Source organism: Danio rerio, chromosome 9 (assembly GCF_052040795.2).
Source record: "Danio rerio strain M-AB ecotype USA chromosome 9, GRCz13ab, whole genome shotgun sequence".
NCBI classification, from domain to species: Eukaryota; Metazoa; Chordata; class Actinopteri; order Cypriniformes; family Danionidae; genus Danio; species Danio rerio.
The window spans coordinates 15,052,678-15,076,592 of NC_141029.1; the positions used below are offsets into that span (position 1 = coordinate 15,052,678).

Below are 23,915 nucleotides of genomic sequence, written 5' to 3' on the forward strand. Positions count from 1 at the left end.
AATTAACACTGCCCTAGTGTTTGTGGATGGGAAAGTGTATGGGTGTTTCCCAGAACTGGGTTGCAGGTAGAAGGGCATTCGATGTGTAAAACACATGATAGATAAGTTGGGTCATTCTGCTGCGGCAACTCCCCATGAATAAAGGCAATAAGCTGAAGGAAATGTAAGTTCATTCAATTTTTAATTTGAATAAAAATTTGTGTACATGCATGTCAGATCTTGATTTAATACATACAGTAATCTTGTTTTAAATTTAAATGCTTAAGCTCAAATTAAGACAGATTAATGTATAATTTTCTTACTGCCCTGGCAGATCATTAGTCTCAATTCTTGTCTGTATCTTCTGAAATTCTTCATTTATTTCTTATATTTAGATCGTTATTTATTTATGAATTTTTTTGCAGTAAAGAAACTAAAACGCATGGTTACGTGCAAGACTTGATGCGATTTGTATTGACCAAAATGTCAGCAAGTGGACTTGTTCTGGAGGGGCAAGAGCAAGCACATTACTTGCTTTCTTGTGTCAATCGCACATAGAGAAAGAGACACATTCGGTTAGCTCGCTGAGAAAAACATATTGACGGAAATGAAAACGGGAACATTCATCAAGGCGAAGCTTTAAATCTGTACTGAAAAACCCTTCATCTGCAAAAGTGCTGAATTAGAATGATTTCCCATCCCTGAAGCTGCTGTCAATATTACTTTAGCAGTACAGTCGGAGATGACGCTCAAGAGTTTCTCATACTGCATGTGTGCGCCTGATGAAGGAGAGGTTTTTAGTCTAACAGACACATATAGAGAGTTGGAACAGCACTGAGCGAGTTAAAGTGTCATCTTAGGACATTACGTTATATAATACGCATCTCTGCATAAGCATATTTAATATTTCAGGCTCTTGTAAAGATTAGATTTTAAAATAAGGTTCACTGAATTGACTTTAAAACATCAACAGAAGATAACTATATACCTGCATATTCATCTACATGCTACTCTTAGCAGTGTGGGTTGTGTTGGGATGTTTGCCAACACTAAACTGCTATTAGCTAGGTATTTCAAACTTCTTTTTACCCTAAACAAAGAAAAAAAAAGTACTTTGCCCTGAGAGTACTCATTTCTTTTACTTTAAAGGGAGAGTTCAACCAAAAATGAAAATTCACTCACTATTTACTCTCCCTCAAGTTGTTCCAAACCTTTATGAGTTTCTTTCTTAGTTGTTGAACACTAAAGAATGTATTTTGAAAAAGGCTGAAAACCTGTAACCACTGACCTCCATCGTTGGAAAAACAAATAGCATGGAAGTCATGGACCACAGGTTTCTTTCCAGCTTTTTAAAATGATATTTTGAAATTTTCCAGCTTTCAAAATATCTCATTGTGTGTTTAACAGAAGAAAGTTGAGAAGTAAACAGAGGGAAAATGACTTTAGAATTTTTAGTTTTGGGTGAACTATCCCTTTAATTGTCCAAAAACTGAACATTTGTAATTGAAAATTTCCTATGTTTAATAGTAGAAATAAAAGTGTTATAATGCTTTGCAATAATGATGGAATTTAAATTTGAGGGTGAACTATCCCTTTATGGAGACGAAACTAGAATAAAACTATAGCTTTTTTTTTTACCACAAACCTATATAGTTTTATATTGCTTCTTAGCCTGGATTGGCTTTGTATTAAGAAAGTTAGTGTTGCTCATATGCTAACACATGCACAGTCATGCTTCACCTTCAGATGTGACACATGTCCTACACGCCAGCCTTTGACACAATGCATAGCACGTTCGTGTGTAACGCCACCTCTTCAAAGCAATGCGGAGTCACAGCCATCATACTAATGCACAAAGGCACACACACATACACAAACTTTAACACTCAGTGTTCTTTTCCTTTGCATGGAGCATCTCGGTATGGCTCACTTTAGTATGAATGACACTGGGTACTTTTTAGCACCACCTTAGTTGAGATTGCAAGCAAGCCATACTGTTACTAAAATGTTAAATGTTAACACTTGCCAATTAATGATTGTTTGGAGACGCAGGACACCAAAAGTGCTGGATTTAAATAAGTAGTTTCATTTCATTCAGTTCTAAAGTATCGATACCTACCTATCTTTATGTGCATTTTGGATATGCACATAAAAAATGGTTAATGGAAACGCCAAGATGCCCATCAATTTTGAAAATGTGCATTAAAAATGTATGCACATAACTGAGTAGGATAAACATTTTATTCGATAAGAAAAGAAGCACATAAACTACGATGGAAACACTTTTACTGTAAAAAATCCAGTGTGCGCATTAAAAAAGTCATGTGATTTTGTTTTAAGAGGTCATGTGATGATAAAAGTGTGTGTGAATAGACAAACTAGCAGGCTGAGGACACTGTAAAACATCTGAAATGTTGTTTTGGACATTATAAAATGCCATAACCGTTTCAATATTAGTGTTATTATATTATTAATGACCTCCAGAACTGTTAAGAGAGTCTGTGTTCCGCGTCTCACACCTTTAAACATCACCACGCCTTCATTGCGTAGCGACATTTTCTTCTGAGGCACAAGTCATTTATTAAATAAGGAAAGGATTGACGCAGCTTCTCCCACCACAGCAAATTCATTTTTCATTTTTGATATTTGGAACCAGTAAATCAGAAAGAGACCATTTAGTTTGAGTTTTTGGATGGAAACGCTACATTATTTGCATGTCTTTTATGCAATATTCTAGTTTTAAGCATAAATTTAATTCACATCTCTGGATGGAAACATAGCTACTAAAGTCTTTTCCTACCAAATTGTGGCAATGTGATTGTAGTGATAAATATTTCAAGGTTAATTCTCTGGGGTTTTTATTGTTGTCTTTGCACATTTACAGTGGCAAATAATAAGTTTACCTAAACATAAAAACTGTATTATTGATTAGTCACTCTCCATAAGACTTGGTCATCTTCAGAACACAAGTTTCGATATTTTAGCATCCTCCATAGACAGCTACAGTTACATAAACTTACCATGTGACTTCAGTGGTTCAACAGTAATCTTAAGAAACTCCAAGAACACTTTTGTGCCACAGAAACCAAAAAAATAAATAAATAAAATACAACTGTAAAAACAACTTTGTTTGCCAACGTCTTCTACCTCATATTCTGAGAGAGCTAAAAATATCTTAATTTGCCTTCTTAAGATGAACAAAGATATTAGGGAATTGTCATGGGGATGAGTAATAAACAACTGAAAATTTCATTTTGTGCAAACTAACCTTTTAAGGATTCTACTTCGAATTAATTTTGTAACACAAGTCTGTGCTTTAATTTCCTCTATGCTCTATTTCCACTGAGTAGTACGGTATGGGACGGCTTGGTTCAGTACGCTTTTATGGCCGTTTCCACGGTCAAAAGGTACCAAAAAGCGAACCAAACCATACCACTTTTTGGGTACCCTTTGCAAAGGGTACGTAGCATGCCAAAAGGATACCAAAAAGGAGAGCTAGACGAGCAAGTGGACAGTATTGGTTTACAGGGATACATCACTCGCTCCTGCAGCAAGCCAGGGGAATGAAAACAAAGAAAGCGCCATAAAAAAAAAAGGCTGAGGCATTACACCGTAATAATATATACATATAAAAACGAGCCATAGTCGAACTGACCATGGTACCCTTTTGGCGGTAAAAATGCAAGCCTCATAAAGGTGGCGTGTACCGACTCGTACTGTACTGTACCGCTCATTAGATCATTAAAGCATTGGGCCATTAGAGTTAATTTTAGGAGTTTGAAACTATTTCCCAAAGCAAAATTTCTAGAAACTGCTATTGGTTTGTTTATTACATAATTGGTGGATATGGCTATGAGACTCCAAAATGTTCTCTTATTCAATTTCTCTATTTAACCGAGACCAAACAATCACAAGCAATCACAAAAAAGAAACACAAAAACTGATGAGCTTCATATAACAATATGTCTATAATCCCACTCACTCTGAAGTGACAGTAAACTGCAGTGGAAAATTAAACCATGCCAAAATACAGCAAACCAAGCTGAGCCGAGTCCTGCTGAGCAGAGTCACACACACTGGACAAAAATCCATACATGCCGTCAAACCACAAAATCCCACACAATCCTTGCTATAACCTCAAAGGTTTCTCAGTTTGAGCCATAGGAAGTGACACTTGCATTATTTAAAAACTCAAAGTACAGACAAGAGGGAAAGCAAAAGCGTTTGAGGAGCTGTTGACAGGAGCTGTGAGGGTAACGGATCAGAGAACAAACGTTCAGTGATCTGAGACTCTTAACTCTTCAATAACTATTTCTGCGCTTGCAGAGCAGCTGCAGTGACAAATGTGCTTCGCATAACCTCCAAATCACCAATGCACATTTACCAGGACTGATTTCTTCCTTCACACCTATTATATCCTTACATGACGCTATTTAAAGTAGGGCAGTTTAATGTCTTAGAGCTTCATGCCAGGTCTGTGACCCCAGGTGGACGGGTTTGGACTTGCCCTTGAGACTAATAGACATGCTCGGTCATGCACAAGAGTGAGTCTAAGATTTTAGCCTCAGCGCCGACTGGACGCCCACAGAGAGTGGAGGACGTTGAGGTTTAGAGGTGTAAGGCTACATAAGGCTACAAATTAAACTCCATTATTTGCCCTAGAAGCACTTTTTAGTGCAAAAAATAGCAAATGTGGCATGGAAAAAAGTCCATTTTATAGTTAACAAGGCAAACCTTGAACTCATGTGTGGAGCTCCATTCCAACCAAATACAAATTTAACCCCATGTTCAAACCAATCTATACAAAGTGGGCTCATTTACTGTTTACAGCTATAGATTTCCATTAAGCTATATACAGATTACACAATCACATACTTTTAGAGAGCAAACAGGATCACAGATACATATTAAAACCACTTCAGGACAACAAATAAAAGTATATGTGATTTCTCCTAATTGCAACTAGTGATATTTTAAAAACATTGTATAAATCCTGCAGATTTTATTATTAAAGAGCCCCTATTTTGCATTATAAAAGATCATATTATGGTTTTGGGGGTCTCCAACAATAGGCTGATGTACATGCAAGATCAAAAAACACTTTTATTGTCTTATAATATGCATTTATTTTTACCTAATTATCATAACGACTCCCATATGATTTTTGTGCAAAGCTAATCTGCGGTGATTCATTCAAGACCCAGTTTGTTGTGATGTACTTATCGACGTTGACATGTTCAAGCAAAAGATCCGAACCCAACAACATTTATTTACTCAACTCTGAGTCGACCATTTCATTTGGCTCTTTAATATCTAGATTTTTAGTTTTCAAGTTAGTTATTTCATCAACTTGTTTGTGTTTTAAAATGTGTACATATTTAATAATAAAAAAACAAAATAAAAAAGAAACATTTTTTGATAACAACCTGAAATATAGTAAGCATAAAATAGTAAAGTTTTCTATCCATGAATTCTTCTACAGAGCAAGTTAATTTAAAATCACCAAATTTACTTAGCATTACACTGCCAATAATAAACAGTTCCTAAATTTAGTATCACTGGTGTTCCTTTTTTTCTGATGTCATGAATTGTATTATGGGACCTTAATCTCTGCTTTGTCTAATTTTTATGTACTCTGCAGCTTAACAGGATGACTTTTATTGACATTTTAGTAGTTTGAATCATAGACATTATATAATTAAGTATCTAAAGTAACAGAAAAAAGTACTGGCAGTTTATTACCAGGTTTTTGTAACATAATTTACAGCCCCAACCCAGAAAAAAATATAATTTCTAACTAAAAATGTCAAGAAACGTAACTTTTTCAAAGTGGGCTCATTTACTGTTTACAGCTATAGATTTATATTAATCTATATACAGATTCCAGAATCACACTCTTTTGGGGAGTAAACAGGATCACAGATACATGTCAAAACCAGTAATAAATAAATATTTCTTTTCATTTCTAGATTTTTAATTTAGAAGTTAGACATTTATTTGTGTTTTAAATGTTTATATTTATATTGTATATTAAATGTACATTTATATGTATTTACATCTATATTTATATATATATATACGAAAAAAAGTTAAAAGTTAGACATTAAACGTTGTTATAGGAAAGATCAAAGTCCCACAATGTAATTTAAAAGCATAAATAAATGAAAATAAAAATTAAATTCAAGGCTGTGTTCGAAATCGCATACTTTCATTCTATATAGTACACTAAAAACAGTATTCGTGCGAAGTAATGTAATATGTCCGAATGCATAGTATTTGAAAAACAGTATGCGAGAAGTACCCGGATGACCTACTTCTTCCGGCAAGTTTTTGAAGTACGCATCCGATGTACGCTACGCTATCCCATGATGCCCCATGAGAGAATTCATGAATGGGAGATAAGCGATCCAACTGACATGGGTAGGTCAAGTGATCATGACAAAATGGCGGATGTAATACATCCGAGTTCCATTCATACAACTTTCATTCATACTGTATAGTACACATTATTCTTATGGTCGAGAAGTAAATTTAAATTCAAATGCAGTACCTACTGAGTGGTAGCCGATTTTGGATGCAGCCATAGTTTTAAATTACAAACATGTTTGTCACGCCTGGACTCTCTCAGCAAGGCAAAGGATCGCAGAAGGTATCTAACACGTAGATTTATTGATAAACATGCACATGAAGGACATGTGAAACACAGGCGACTCAGGAACGGCATGGGGTGTTGACAAGGATGACCAAGAGAATACCGGACAACGATTAAACAACACACATGACTATTAATACACATGACATGATGAAACTGATAACACACAGGGCATGAACACAGGTGAAACTGATGAACATAATGAAATTGTGGGAAACAGAACAAAGGAGCACATGGGAAAGGTGAAAACACTGGGGCCTAACATCACCGCTCGCGCCTTTAACAGAAGAGATAAGGAAACAAGTTGGAAAGGCCAATGAGGAGCTTTTTTTGTAAAAGATAAATTTACAATTCTCATTAAAAATACTTTTAAATATTAGCTTTTAAACAACTGCAACTTCATATCTTACTTTTGTAGCTTCAAATCACATAATTGCCCGTTAACAATATGACTTTATCTTATAAACTGCACCCCTGCAGCTCAAAACGACCATTACACTAGCAACATCAAAGTCATACATATGTATATTTGATTTCTAGAAATCTATATACCTGCAATGCATTGTGAGTTATGTGTTTTTATCATTTATTAACCTTCATCATAACAGCTCCCTTATTATTTGTCTATTCTTCGAGGTCAGAAACAGGCTCAGATTGTCCCGCTGACAGCTGAGTTAATCAAATATTTTTAGGGAGTCTAAAATGACAGACATGGGTGCCTGAAGTCCCCTAAATAGGGTGTAGAATGGCCTCTGACCGTGCACCCGCTCAATGAGGACAGCGCACAGGAAATCAGCCTCTCTGTCTGGCACCCTGGCAGCTGAAAAAGAGACGGGTCCCAAAGAGACAGCAGGTCAGGGCTAATGTTACACTAATACAGCACCATACATCTGTTCAAGACCGGTGTGTGTACATGTGCGTGCGTCTGAAAGTGTCCGTCTCGCATCCTTATGTGTTTCCATTAGCACCTGCTCGTACACGTCACCCTTCTGAATGCCGTATTCTGCCTTTGCTTATTGTTTCTCTCATCTGCAATGCTCAGCGATATAAATAACGCATTACATACTGTCTGTGTTGGTGAAACAGCTCTAAAACAATTCCCCAGCACATCCCGACACAATGACAGGGACTGATCCTGCAATCTTATTCCTATATATTTTTAGTTTTTTTTTAAAGCAATTGAGGGGTCTAATCTAAAGCCTTCATGGTGAGTTTTCTCATCACAAACATAGATCATGACACAGTGTAAGGCTTTTTAAAAGCAAATTTAATACCGCAGATGATACTTGTTTAGTTTTAAGCATCAATTTAGCCTCAGATGTTTCTCCTGAATGAAACTGAAGTGCTTTAATATCTACTAAATGTGGGGAGCAATAATCCCGAATTTGATTCAAAATATTTTTACTTTATATAACAGAGCTATTAGAGTAATTCTAGTTAAAAATACAATATAAATAAAAAATAAAATAAAATAAAATAAAATAGATTATTTTCACATATCCAGGTTTCTTAGTAGCTGAAGGCGTCATGGTTGGATAAACAGTGAATCGGAGAGTACAACAAAGAATTATTTTACAATCATATTTGTTCAAAATAATAAGAGAAAAACTCCATGATGGTGTTATCAAGACTTTCAGAAAAACAATAAAATAGTGTAAGACTGATGACGACAGTCAGAGGAGAGAATAACGTCAAATCTACTCTCAACCCAAGAGGCTGCATTAGAAACACCTCACATAAGCGGTAATTAATTTTTTGTAATTTGACGCAAAGATGATATAATACATTCATAAATGCATATAAATGTTCATGCTTTTTAAAAATCAAATCATTAAAAACTTACAAGGATTTAAGAATATGATGACCGTTAAACGTGTCATAACAGTCTTGTGAAAAGGCTCCATAATCCTATATTTTTGAATACAAAAAATGTGACAAACCTAACAAATTTTAAACCTTTTTTACACCCCTTTGTCTAGAAGATACAACTGAAATATGAAATTTATCAAATTGTTTTGTTCATTTATTTTACAACTTAACTTTTTTTTTTTTCTGTATTTATTGTAAATCACTTGAAAATTCTGAGTTTCTCTAGTTTTACCAGATTGACAAGGTGTGAGTTTAAGTAAAATAGTGATATTTCTTTTATTTGATAAAAGTCTGATAAAATTAGAAAATTATGTCATTCAGAGCTTTATTTTATTATTATTATTTTTTCAATCATCAATTACTCAAGTAAATATAATTTCAATTATTTATTGTATTATTGCTCTAATTGATTACAAGAAATATTTACTATAATGTTTGATTTAAATTATTTATTTAATTTATTAATTTGACACATTACAATTATAAGGTTTTATCTGACATTTTTGTCAAAATTTAGTTATTGACATATTCTTATCAAATGACAACTTATTTACATTATGGGGTGTTTCTTATAAGTTGTTTACATTTTAAGACTTTTTATTTAAAAACACAAATGTTTGTTGGAAGGGCATCCGCTGTGCAAAACATATGCTGGAAAAGTTGGCGGTTCATTCCGCTGTGGTGACCCCTGATTAATAAAGGGACTAAGCCAAAAAGAAATTGAATAAGTTTATAAAGTAAAAACAGTTGAAGTCAGAATTAATAGCTCCCCTGTTTTTTTTTCTCCACAATTTCTGTTAAACGTAGAGACAATTTTTTAACTCATTTCTAATAACTGATTTGATTTTATCTTTGCCATGATGACAGTAAACAATATTTTACTAGATATGTTTCAAGACACTTCTATATAGTTTAAAGTGACCTTTAAAGGCTTAACTATGTTAATTAGGTCAACTAGGCAGGTTAGGGTAATTAGGCAAGTTATTGTATAATCATGGTTTGTTCAGTGGACTATTGAAAAAAAATATAAAGCTTGAAGAGGCTATTAATTTTGACCTTAAAATGGCTCTTAAAAAATAAAAACTGCTTTTATTCTAGCCGAAATAAAACAAATAAGACTTTCTCCAGAAGAAAAAAATAATATCAGACATACTGTGAAAATGTCCTTGCTCTGTTAAACATCATTTGGGAAATATTTAATAATAATAAAAAAAACTTGTATTATTGTAATTAATTACATTAAAATTTACTATAATTTACTATAATTTACTATAATTTAAAATTACTTCAATCATTGTCTATTTAATAGCATTTTTTTATATCATTAATAAATGTGTCTATTTTCTTTTTCTTTTGTCATTCCATGTTGTTTTCCTCCATTCTCTTCTACTGTAATCCCAGATAAACAGAGTTGCGTGGAAGCATTACTGGGTCAGATGAGCTGTCAGACAGCCTTTACCCTGCAGTGGTAACATTCTGCATCACTACAGCTTGTTTCAGAGCGTACAGTATATTCCGTTGCAACATACGAGACCCTGCCAGTCCCGCGGTGACCCCTCATACTCATGCCACCTCAGACAGTATGCTAGACCCCTGCTGAGCCGCTACTGCACTGCATGAGTGACCCCGACGCCATCAGCCTTTTTTTGTTGGCTCTCATTAATTCATGTTTGTGAGCATGGTAAAAACAGGCGTCCCACAGAAGGATGGGGAAACTGTTCCCCCGCCCCTCTTCCAGCAGGGGAAAGCCGCGTCTGGGCCGTGCGTGGCTGGATCTGTCTGTGGCCGGAGGGAAATGGGGCGGCTGTTATTAAGGAACGTTGCTGGGTAGAATAGGAATGTTTGTCATGGATGAGTGAATGTGTGCATGAGTGTGCGTGTGTAAGAGAGATTACAGTAATATATATGTTAGGTGTACTGGCATGCAATACGCATATATGAGCTTGCTATGAATATTTATGTGGCAGATTCCTACATTTTAGAATGTCAGGTGCAACTTTATTATTACCTTAGAATTTTGTCCTAAATGTATATGAAATTTGTGAATAAAAACAACAGTTATACAGTAACATATGAAAACTAAAACATTAAAATTAACAGTTTTACCATATTGGGTCCAATAATAAACCCAACGCAATAAGGAGCAAGACATGTTTGACAAAATCTGTTGCTATTTTCAGACCAGCGCAACTCTTATTTTCACGTTTTGCACCAGTTCTTTAAATTTCAAATCAATTTGCGCCAATTTGTGCACTTATGGGTGTGCTGGTCTAAAATAGAGGTGTGTTAAGGCACATCGATGGCGCGTTACTATTTTAAGGAACTGAAGTGGACCGCATCATGGACCAACTAAAAGCTGGTCTAAAGTCCAGCGCAGAGCACGTTAGTTATGTGCCTATGTGGGTTACACGTTGCCTAATACACACAGGATGTACAGCAATACACAAATATCTTAACATATGAAAAAAAAAAATTAAGGATTAAAATATTCCAAAAATTATTATTTTCTACATAAATATAAATATAAAAACCACTGCCTCCATGCCCCCATCTCAGGGGGCGTTTTCAGTTGATTCATGACAATTTTCATTTGTATAATGTTGCTAATATTAGCAGTATTATTTATTATATTCATTTTTATATTTGTTTTAATAAAAGCATGTTTAGATTTGTCCACCTGTCGTGTTTTGGAGACGTTTGCATCACCATATGGGGCATAAAAATAAGATTTGTGTTTGGATATAACTCTCACACTTCATTATTTTTGTTGATTCACTTGCTTGAACTGAATTTAAAAATAGTTTTAAAGCTAATCTGTGTGCTTAACAAACAAAATATGTAGGCTGATGGATGTCTTCAGTTGAGTGCGTACAATACTGTTTCCTTATTCACAAAAGTTAAGGAATAAGATTTAAAGAGAAATAAAAGTAAAGAGGCCGAATGGAGGAGGCTCGTTCATTATCCTTGTGCTGCAGATGGTCTGTTTAACTATTAGTGAAGTATTCAGTGAAGCATTCAGTTTTTCCACCTACAAAGTCCACCATGTAATTGGCAAATGCGCCATGGCACGACACAACTGACTCTTAAAGGGAATGGGAGATGATAATCTGATTGGTTTAATGCACGTTGTGCTAAAAACACACCCATAACTCATTAAGAAGCCTTATTTTTTCTCTGAAACAAGCTGTAGTGATGCAGAATGTTACCACTGCAGGGTAAAGGCTGTCTGACAGCTCATCTGACCCAGTAATGCTTCCACGCAACTCTGTTTATCTGGGATAACAGTAGAAGAGAATGGAGGAAAACAACATGGAATGACAATTTTAAAAAGTCACGTTAACCATTTACCGGAAGTGTATCGGTATGGGAAGAAACACTAACTGTGCATATACACTATAAACAGTTGTTAACAAAAAAAAAAAAACACTTATTTTTTTTTTAATTTTGCTGGGTTTCTAACATAAATATAGCACATTTCTTTCTTTGTCCACTTCTTCTTCTTCTTCTTTATCTTGTTTTTAATGGTGTGGTCTGATTGGTGAATGTCCCAAAGCATCAACACATCAGTAGGGCAGAACCATCCATTAGGCTGTTAATTCTAATAGTAGACAGGGTTCAGTCGCTACACAGCAACACCACTATGGCTGTAGGGCGGTTGTGTTGTGAGCTGTAATTCGCTCTTCTCCAACTCCACCGATGAAGGTCTGATTGGCTGCGAGTTTTTAGATTGTATCCGTGGCAACAGGACCATGTGGCTATGTGCACGGTTGAGTAAACTAAGTGGTTATTATGAATGAGGTTCAGATGTAAGTCACAATGTAAGGTCACTGGGCTTTCCAACACTGAGCGCGGCAACTTAACAACATAATAAAGGCGTCTGATGATGGCCATTTGAAAACTAATGCCTGGTTTGAGGTGTTTTCCCCATGAGCCATGCCTACTTTTGCGCATTTATTCTGCAAGACACAAGTTTCAAACAGCTGAAGAAATAACATATCATTTCGCTCTCAAGGGTGATGGCTGAAATCTCCAAGTGTGGAGGCACAGGCAGATTTTTTTTGGCAGCTCAAGGGTGACAAGATACTGATTTTCTTTGTGTGTGCAGCAGGAGGAGGAGAATTAATGCAATGTTTCCTCCCAGCGGGTCATGCGGCGCGAGGTGGACACACCTTCAGGCTGTGTATTTACCCAAGATCCCTATCGCTGCTAGGGAAAACTGCCCTGACCACGCCAGGACACATCCAGTACTCTCACCACAATAAATAAACAACACTTACACTCCGGGACATGTTTCAGCTTCTGCTGTTTTTTAAAGAATTTTCCTTCTATATTTTTATCCAGTTTCTCTCTTACTAATATATTTGTTGTAAAGTTGTAAATATTGTAAATGCTGTAAAAATCTAAATTACATGTTTCTAAATTCAAGGGCCTATTTGAAGTTATCATAACATAAAGGCAAATATTTAAACATTTCAAAAAATGTGTATGTTCTAAAGCACATTATAAAAAACTTGAAATATGAAATAAAATATTTGAAAAGTGAGTATAAATCAAAATAAGCCTACGTTTAAAGCTAAGACAATACTGTATTAAAAACAGAAAAGTTTATTATTATTATTATTATTATTATTTTTAAGTAGTGTTTCAAAATAGTTCACATTAACATACAGCACATCTACAAAAATGTCCAAAAATGCTGAATTACATATGCCAGGACAGTATGCCATTACTTTATTACTAAATACCTGTAAGGATGTGATGAATAGATGTGTGATGATCATAGATATTTACATTAGATGTCGCCTGCCCTGCTGTTGTCTATTAGAAGGAATGCGTCAATAGACCTGCCATTTTAGTACAGGGTAGCGCTCTTTTGAAATGAATGCGGGACTAAAGCCTGGTTTATATTTTGGCTTCAAGTTACCGGCGTAACCCTCGGCGCATGCAACGCGCGTAGTTGTGCATTTATACTTCTGCGCGCTGTCTCTGTTGGTCTGCATTAACACTTTCGAAACGCTAGTTGGCAGTGAGGTGTAAATGTTCCTCTGTGTCGAGTTTCTTCGCTGCTTTTTTGCTTTTCCTGAACACTTCCGGGATGTACAAGTGGCTCAAACTCACTCGTTTTGAGGCAGGAACCTTCGGACTGCAACAACTTTAACTATGAGGTAATCACAAAACAAAACTTTCCATCCGGAGCTCACGGGACTCCACACTTGTAAACAATCGCTCCATCAGGCTCGCACCATTCATGCGGCTCTCGGTCCCGCCCAGACTCGTCAGCGCTACCATTCCGACCAATCACAGAGCTTTCGCTACGCGTCATTGCGACGTGTAGTTACATTTTTTGAGAGGTGCACTTCAGCGGCCACGGCGAAGGGCTATGCGTCAGCGCCGTAGCATACGCCGGCGTTTGACGGAGAAATATAAGTCAACCTCAAGGTGCAGTGGAGGACTGGGGCCATCAAAAGACAGAGATATACACATATACACATATATCTATGATTGAGAGTTTTCCCGGTGGTCAGTATGCATTTTTTTTTTAAATGACGAAAATTAGAATTTTACATAACTTTTCTACATTCATGGATAAGTGACCGCACGGGCATTGCCGACAAAGAGCATGTGTTTGTGTGCTTGAAAATGTATTATCCTCCCTCTCTGTTGAATTTAATTTAATTTGTGTGCTGACTCCTGAAACACAGCACCTTTCCTGCGTTCACTTCTCATTTTGATGGAGGGAGCGATTCGTTTGAGAATGAATCCCTGTTATGAGCGACAGTCACTTAGCCGACAATAATACACGTTTCTGGCACTGCAGCAGCTTGTTGTCATATTTTATAACATTGTTTGCTTATTTTATTCAACAAAACTAGTATAAGCCAAGAGTTTAGAGTGAGTTGGTGCTCATTTACCTTATGGTGAATGCAGTAGGTGTATTATCATCAATAACATCCTTGCTTAAGCACAAAAGTTCGTAACATACAAAAACGTAAAAAACGAAATCTACCTATGAAATGTTTTGCCTTTGTGCTTTGTTTTCTTTCTTTGCTCATCACTATACCTGTACACAGCACTAAAGCCTAGCAACTTCACATCGGCACACTGTCTTGGCCAGTGCGGTTGAATGACATTTGTCCTGGGAGCACTGTACAAATGTGGCGGTGCTATTGATGCATACTAAGAGTCCTTATGTGATATCTAGTGTATATATCCATGTGTGATGATTAGCTGGCCTATGTGTAATATAACGTGTTTTAAGTATTGATTTTAATATAGGTGAAGTAAATCCACACTTTGCTGAAAAAGTGTTAGCAAACTCTTGAGCAAGCATCAACACTACCATGTACTCCACCATCGTTGTATATCACAGGTGTTAAGGCCACTTCCTGGAGGGCCGCAGCCCTGCACAGTTTAGTTACAACCCTGCTTCGACACACTTACCTGTAGGTTTCAAACAAGCCTGAAGGACTCAAATAGTTTGATCAGGCATGTTTAATTAAGGTTGGAACTAAACTGTGCAGAGCTGCGGCCCTCCAAGAACTTTCTATATCAATATTTGTCTTTAATATCAACATATACTGCACGTCTATCACATAACTAACCTGGGCCTTATTCAACTAAGGTTAAACTAAATTAAATAACTTTGACTAAAACCCTCTAACGGCAAGTTTTCCAGTTGAAGGGCAAAGAGATGAACCTCTCAGCCACAGCAAGAGTGGCAACTCTGATTATTTCAAACCTATATTATATCATATCATTGGCTGATCCTCTATAAAATTGATGATGAGTGGACACGAAAATGCAGAGAATCTCAATGGACAACAGGTTCAACGTTTCTGCTGGATTCACTGTAGCAGTCAATTTAGCACAGAACAGGGTAAGAATCTGTCTCTGCTATACAATACTTTGACATTTTAAGATAAAATGGACTGAACAAATCGTCACAGTTGAATTCTAAGTTTCTATCTGCCTTTTGAATGATTTTGAGATATTCAGCTTCAAAGTTTTTGCATTCCATAAAGCAAACAATATGTGTGTAACAGTTCTATTTTATACATTAACATGACAGAGACCCTAAATGTATTCTACATTTAAATGATTAAAATGATCAATGAAATTGGTGTTGTAACAGTATGTTGATGTTTGAGAAAGATTTTTTTTTGTTTGTTTGTTTTCTATAACATTTATTTAATGATTTAGGATGAATGTTTTTTCTTGTTCAAATTAAGCATTCAAGGCTGTGCTAAATATTTTATCCAGTGCAGGTGATAATTTTAAGTATTAATATGGTAATATTTATTGAATTTTATGCTTTATATGAACTATTGATTTTTATTTATTGAATTATATGCCCCATGAATTGAATGAAGTATTTGCCTCAATATAAAATTTAAAGAATTTAAAAGAAAACAAGCTTAATAAACACTGAAAAATGTTTGGCTGACTATATATATACACAAATAAATATATTTCACATTTAATATATTACATTTTTTAATAACTGTTTCATTTTCAACAATGTCAAATTTAACATTTTATCTAAATGTCAAAACCTGCTTCTAAATTCTCACATTTACACACTTCTTTTCAGATTCAGGTTTTTTCGCAATTTCATGCGGTCCGGCATTATTTAGTCGACACTGATTTTGTGTTTCTTTCTGGTTTTCCCCTCTGTCAACGGAGCAATCCGGCGAAATGACAAAGAAAGCTGATCCTGATTGTGCATTGAAAATGCTGATTGGCTCACACAAAGATCCTTATAGAACCAAGCTAGAGTTCGGCTTTGTAGATAAAACCTTTTTTTATTTTATTAAATAAAAGTTTTAATATGTAAACAACTTAAACAAAAACAACCCATAATGTAAATAAGTTGTGATTTAATAAGAATATGTCAATAACTCAATTTTGACAAAAATGTCAGCTAGAACCTTATAATTCTAAGGTGACGCAATAATATTGGTGTGTAACAGGACCTCAGTACATTTCAAACTCTTGTCTCTACATGCATAATAATTGTCATATGACACCATCTCCTAGAGTCATAAACACACACACTTACTTCTTCAAATTCATCAAAACTCAGTCCAATAAAATCTCTTTGTCTTCGAACGCGCACACATCCACACTCTCCCACACATTTTCACACGCATCCTCGGAGTATAATGAGATCTTGTTAATGCCATGGCAACTGCGAGCTTCCACACACCGACGGATCTCATCATTATTGCTTGTTTATGATTAAAAAAAAAAAAAACCTGCGACCTGCCGTTGTTTCGGCGTTCATCACTGTCTCTGTTCGTACCTCTGTGCCGCGTTAGCCAGGTTGCTATGGAGCTCTCACACTATCAGATCACACTCGGCGCATTGTGTCATCACTTCCTCCGTAAAGCAGGAGGTGTGGGGCCTGAGTTCACGATGGAGTGCTCACTGATGTCTTCCAGCGTCGGGTGTTCACACTAATGACTGAATTTAGCTAGTCCTTTGTCTTGGTGGATCTCATTAGGAAGGTGCATTTATGTTGCGGTCTGTCAGAAGCAACTGTCACTCCTGCCCGAACCCAACTGCACACTGCTAAGGGTGTAAGAAGCATAAAAAATGATACTCAAGTAAAATTACAAATACAGAGATTATTTTACTCAGTTAAAAGTACAAATATCTGGTTGAAAATATACTGTAAGGCATAGATGACTAAAAAACTAACATTATTTTTCGTTATTTATTCATTATTTACTCACCCTGGAGTGGTTTTAAACCTTTATGAGTTTCTTTCTTATGTTGAACACGACAGAAGACACTTTGAAGACTGTTCAAAGTTTGGAAGTTTGGTTGCTGGCACTCATTGACTTCCATAGTAGGAAATAAATAACATGAAAGTCAATGGGTACCAGCATTTTTCCAAATATCTTCTTTTCTGTTCACTTTAAGAATGAAATTTGAAAAGCTAAAGATGAGTAAATAAAGACAGTATTTTAATATTTGGGTAAAATAAAGTAAAATAAAGTTCAATTGTATTTGCCCAAGCAGTCTCACAAAAAAAAAATAATAATAATAATAATAATAATACTGAACTGTTCTAAAAAAATAAATTAATTAATTACAAATTAATTTGTCACACAGATAAACACTTCTCTGGTTAAAAACATCTTTCAAATGTGAAAAACAAAAAATATGAAGCCCTTGATTTGATATTCTTTTATTTTTATTGTCAGTATATAATAAACCCAGGCTTACTGGAGATACATAGCCAGGTTTACATTTCTGGGAACAGCGAAATAAGTAACCGGATTTATGTCTTCTTGCATGACCTCATAATTTCTTTTGCTTGTCCTTTACTCACAAAATTCCACTAGAGGGCGCTATATACACTTCAGCCAACCAGGCCAGGTTGCTGCTGACTGTGCAAAACCTACCCACCTTCCCTAAAACCAACCCATTAGTGTTTTCAAAAGCTTCTTTAGTTTTTGGAAACGTTCTTAGCTGAACTTGAACTCAGTCATCACAGTCAACTCTGTTTCACGTCCAAAGTCTGCTGACGTGTGCTAGCTACTCAGCAAACTGATAACACTGGAAAAGCCGTGCACATGGAGGTGCGCCGTTAGCTTTGGCGCTAAAAGGAACAGAAGCCATCTGCTGGAAGTAGCGTTTAATTTTAAAGACAAAATGCAGCCAGACGTACCTCTGGCTACATAATTCACACTCTCCAGAAATGTAGACAGGGATACATATCCACAATGAGCCTGTGTTGCATATAGTAGTCAATATATAATAAGATTATACATTTAACATTTATTCACTCCTTGTACGATCACTAAGCACAATCTAAATTTGATTTAAAATGGATTGTTGCTTTTTTTCCAACATTTCATAAAAACATCTATTATTAAAGCAATCAATTATTAATAGCATTTTTTTGGTGGTAAAATATTAACTATAGGCTAAATCAAATTGTCATGACAGGATTTCCTTTACACTCAATCTTGTGCATTCTGCCAATATACTTAACAGACAAGTAATGGACATGCACAGCTACTGACAAAATTAAGAGACCACTTGAAAATGCTTAGTTTCTCTGATTTATGATGCACAGTTATGTAAAACTTAAACTATACATACACTGTAAAACCCAAAAGTCAACTTTATCAAATGAAGTGAGTGTAGCTAACTCAAAATTTACTGAAAGCTAATTCTACTCATCTGAAAAGAGTTTTGAACTCAGCGTTGAATGTAATGAGTTAATTAAATACCTCATTACTTCAACTTAAATGGAAATTTTTTAACTCAAATGATTTGTAGCAATCGGTTTCCTCAAAAGGTTTGAGTTGCCTTTACTTATCGGGTTTTACAGTACTCAGTTGGTTTGAGTTCTCTTTATTTATCGAATTTTATTGTGCTCAAATTGCTTCACTTACTCAAATGGATTAAGTTCACAGTACTCATTAGGATTAGTTTTTGAACTTACATGTAAATGGTTTGTTGCAATCGGTTTCCTTAAACAGTTTGAGTTACCTTAACTTATTGGGTTTTACAGTACTCAGTTAAATTTTTTTTTTTTTTCTTGGTTGTTCATTCATTCATTTATTTTCTTGTAGGCTTTTTCCTTTTATTAATCCGGGGTCGCCACAGCGGAATTAACCACCAACTTATCCAGTACGTTTTTATGCAGCGGATGCCCTTCCAGCCACAACCCATCTCTGGGAAACATCCACACACTCATTCATACACACACTCATACACTCTGGACAATTTAGCCTACCTAATTCACCTGTACCACATGTCTTTGGACTGTAGGTGAAACCGGAGCACGCGGAGGAAATCACGTGAACGCAGGGAGAACATGCAAACTCCACACAGGTCAACTGAGCCAAGCCGAGCCAAGGTTTGAACCAGCGACTCAGTGACCTTCTTGCTGTGAGGCGACAGCACTACATACTGTGCCACTGCGTTGCTTCTTGCTTATTCAAACTACTTATTTAAACTAAGCTGAAACAACACAATTATTGATTGTTTTATGTTCAATCCACTTAAATTTGTTACCCTAACCAATTTGTGTTGTGAAAACAATAATGAATTGTGTGGAACCCTGCATTTTTTACAGTGTAATTTAAATTAAACTTTAAATATGAAAACTGCAGTTAATTATTCAGAAATCTGCTCATGTAAAAGCACAAGTAGTCAGCTTGAAATGTAAAGTACAAATCCCCCAAAATAATACTTAAGTACAGTAATCAAGTAGAATTACTCAAGTATTTTACACCCCTGCACACTGCTAACTGATCATTTCCGACCAATGTGCATCTCGAGCTTCATGACAGCTGGTCTGCATGGCTATCCCAGGACACTACAGAAGGGAGCTAAGAGGAAAGGCTATCACACATGTTGTGTTAGTAACCCCAGCTGCCCTGCCCCCTCCAAACACCGGCCTCAAGGGAGGGTAGATCAGGAGTCAATTAAAGAGGCATTCCCGGAATGCTTTCAGAAGGGTGAAAAAGGAACTAGTGATGTCTCCATGCTGTTTATTTTGCCCGCCAGCAGCCGCCTTGATCTGAATTTGCGCTGTTGCATGTCGACCAGGCTCCATGAAGGAGACAGAAATCGCACATCGTGTTTGAAGGCACTAGAGGTCAGATGGTCACACAGAGGGCTTTCACACATACTGTACAATGACAAAATGCAAAACGGCGGGGTGTTTTTTTGGAAGCAATAACATATGCTTATTAAAACAGAACAAATGAATACTGACAACAGAATAAAATATTTTACGCTTTTTGGCCAGATGCACAATAACGTCCAATAATGGAAAAGCAACCTGAATTTCAAACTTGAATACTGGCTTCCTTTTAATTACTGATTGTGATTTTTAAATGGTTACAACAAATAAAATAAAATAAAATAAAATAAAATAAAATAAAATAAAATAAAATAAAATAAAATAAAATAAAATAAAATAAAATAAAATACATGAATTAAAATAAATAAATAAGATACAATAAAAATAAATCCATGAATAAAAATACATAAATAAATTAATAAATTAACAAATAAATATGTAAATAAATACAATAAAAATTAAATAAATACATTAATAAAAAATAAAAATAAAATACAATAAAACAAATTAATAAATAATAATAATAATAAATATATAAATAATTAAATACAATACAATACAATAAAATATAAATAAAATACAGTAAATACAATGAAAATAAATAAATAATAAATAAACTAATTAATTAATTAATTAAATGAAAATAAAAATATAATAAAATACATAAAATAAAATACATGAATAAATAATACAAATAAATAAAATGCAATAAAATATAATATAATATAAATATAATAAAAACAACACCATAAATATTAAAAATACGTAAATAAATAAGCAAATAAAATAAATAAATACAATATAAATAAATAAATAAATAAATAAAACACAAATAAAAATCATACACAAAAATAAATATAAAAATTAATACATAGATAAAAAAATTAAGTAAAAAAATTCAATAAAACAATATAAATTCATAAATAATAAAAAATAAATACGTAAATAAATTAAAAAAATTAAATAAATACAATAAAATAAATAACTAAAAAATAATTAAATACATAAAATACAGTAAATACAATAGAAATAAATTAATTAATTTAAAACAATAAATGAATAAATTAAAATTAAATTTCTTCCTAGCTCATTTATTAAATATGATAAAAATTAAACATCATTATAAGATTTTACATCCAACCTATCTACAGCTGAACTATCTTTACATTAAAACTCAACCAAAGGATTTGTAAAAACCTTTTATACTTATTTTATGTTGTAAAGTCCAGTTTGTTTTCATTTATGCCTTAACTTTTACATTCATATTACAATCCAGTACCCTGTTTCCTACCTCAGTTCAAATTTGAGTTTGAAAGCAATTCGGACTTCCATTATTAGTGGTGCAAATCCCAGCTAGAGACAAACAGCGACCAAATCCCACTAGAAAAAAAAGAGATTATAGAGACCTACAGTATTTGAACCAATAACAGTCTTTCCCTCCAAGCCATAAACCCCATTTGGAACTTGTCATAAATGGCAACCCCTGTCTTCCAGCCCCTGCACTCACCAATGAGAGCCTTTCTCTCCAGTTTCCAAAAGCAAATCTACACCTTTCCAGCAAGTAATAAAAGCGGTGGTTTGCCAGTGACACCACACTGACCAATAGGGACTTTTCCCTCCGATTGACAAAAGCCAATCAACACTTCTCAGGCAGGTGGGATTTAACACATCGCAGTCTATGATTCAAGAATGAGTGGGTAAACAAAGGAAAAGGTGAAGTACGTGTTTCCTGTGCGAAGAGGTGAATTTGTGATCTGTGTTAAGAGAAATCAAGCTTTCCTAACAGGCTCGCTGGACCCACATGAACTCTCCCCACGCTGTAAACGCTGTGTTAGTACAAGAGCAAGAACACAGGGCTCTTGCTTAAAGCACACAGGAGAGATGTGTAAACAGCAGGCGAAGCTTTGGCACCACATTGTTAATGATGCAGTACATCATGCTGAGTAACGCGTGCTTACCTGTCTTATAGATTTCATAGCGCAGCGAAAACCCTGCCCCCTGGTGGGCGTAGTCTGAGACGAACTTGATGTGCAAAACTGGGCCTGAGGATATGATCGCAGGGGGCGCGATGTTACTGCAGTGTCTTCCCAAAAGGTCGGCGCCATCCGAGTTTCCATCCCGGATCTCGATGAAGTCATATCTTTAGAACAGAACAAACAAGGCATGTTTATTAGGAGTGTCAAAGTTAATAGTTTCAACAGTGCATTGAGAATAACAATTTGTTATTGGTCACGGTAGCATACTATGGTGATAGAGGTGAGTAGTATACTACGGCGATACGGCGGTAATTAAAAATGACTAACTCTGGACACATTTCCTTTACTGACAGTAAAGGTGCAGTAGAACCAATTCAAGTTCATCTATGTCACAGCTAAGGGCACACAATAAAAAAACACTCTCTTCCCCTCACTAAGCAGCAGAACAATGCTGAACATGAACATGAAAAAATCTATATATACACCCACCCACCCATCCATCCATCCATCCATCCATCCATCCATCCATCCATCCATCCATCCATCCATCCATCCATCAATCAATCAATCAATCAATCAATAAATATATCCATCCATCCATCCATCTATATATTTATCCATCTACATATCCACCCATCCATCTAAATATTCATCCATCCATTCATATATATGGGAATGGACACAATATCTATCTATCTATCTATCTATCTATCTATCTATCTATCTATCTATCTATCTATCTATCCATCCATCCATCCATCCATCCATCCATCCATCCATCCATCCATCCATCCATCCATCCATCCATCCATCCATCCATCCATCCATCCATCCATCCATCTATCTATCTATCTATCTATCTATCTATCTATCTATCTATCTATCTATCTATCTATCTATCTGTCTATCTATCTATCTGTCTATCTATCTATCCATGCATCTATCCATCTATCTATATAACCATCCATCGATCCTGACATTATAGTGCAAGCCCACTTTGAAGGCAGCCCGTCCATAAAAGTACCTCGCAAACAGGCATTAAAAGGTCTTTGCATTACTGTAAACACAGCAGATGGAGCAGACACACAACACAGTGTGTGTTAAAGGTCCGTCTGTTCTGCCACCTCTACATAATGAGTTTGGTCTTTTCTTGTTATGTTTTTTTTTTCCTCTCCTGTTAACTCTCGAAATGTGATAAGCCTTGCCAGAGAAAATTACAATGGGATTGTGGGTAAAAGGTGTTTGATCTCAATTACCTATGAAACTATGTCAATTATACACAGCTAACAGGTTCTGCCTGTTTACTAAATGGATTCTTCCTTGAAATGCTTTTTAAAATTGACCTGATGGCAGGTACTATAAATAATAATAATAATAAAAGAAATAGAAAAGACAGGTGTACTGTATTATCTGCTTTCTTTTAAAAATGTGAAAGAGTTTCTTTTTTAAAGTAATTGTGGGTCCAGCTGGCAGGCAGCGAGGGTAAAAACACTGCTACTTAGCACAGTGCTGTCGCGTTAATAAGGCTGAGGTTTATGTTTCTGTGCTAGCGGAGGAGTGTGACTCCACACAGCATGCTGTGCCTCATTTAACCACCAATTCAGCAAGCCTGTGGACCCTCAGAACATCTGTACCCTTCAGCGCTAGACAGTCATTGTCTAAAACACTGCTCCAACTCTAGAGATGAGCGCACAGACAGAGAAATCAATGAGCCTTGAGTTGGAGAAACCATGATTTCTGTCCTCTGTCGTATTTATTCAGTGTGCTGTGTGTTCCCAAAAGACAAATACATTGCTCTGTCATACTTTGGGAGACTTAATGGTGTTCTCAG

At 35.4% G+C, this 23,915-nt stretch overlaps 1 protein-coding gene and 1 long non-coding RNA gene across 4 annotated transcripts in view; both read right to left on the reverse strand.

Annotated features, from left to right (window-relative positions):
* Positions 1 to 23,915, reverse strand: part of nrp2b (neuropilin 2b) — a 140,196-nt gene that overhangs the window by 80,308 nt on the left and 35,973 nt on the right. For all 3 annotated transcript variants that reach the window (XR_015498801.1, NM_212966.1, XM_087266282.1), the window contains 1 exon segment: positions 22,067 to 22,248. Coding sequence is in view for 2 of the 3 variants with exons in the window: in NM_212966.1 (NP_998131.1) it covers positions 22,067 to 22,248 (182 nt within the window). In the remaining variant the exon portion in view is untranslated.
* On the reverse strand, positions 12,016 to 16,590 carry LOC147842299 (uncharacterized). The gene is made up of 2 exons (XR_015499279.1): positions 15,103 to 16,590; positions 12,016 to 14,886 (listed from the first exon to the last, which is right to left on the reverse strand). It is a non-coding gene; the product is annotated as an uncharacterized LOC147842299 (long non-coding RNA).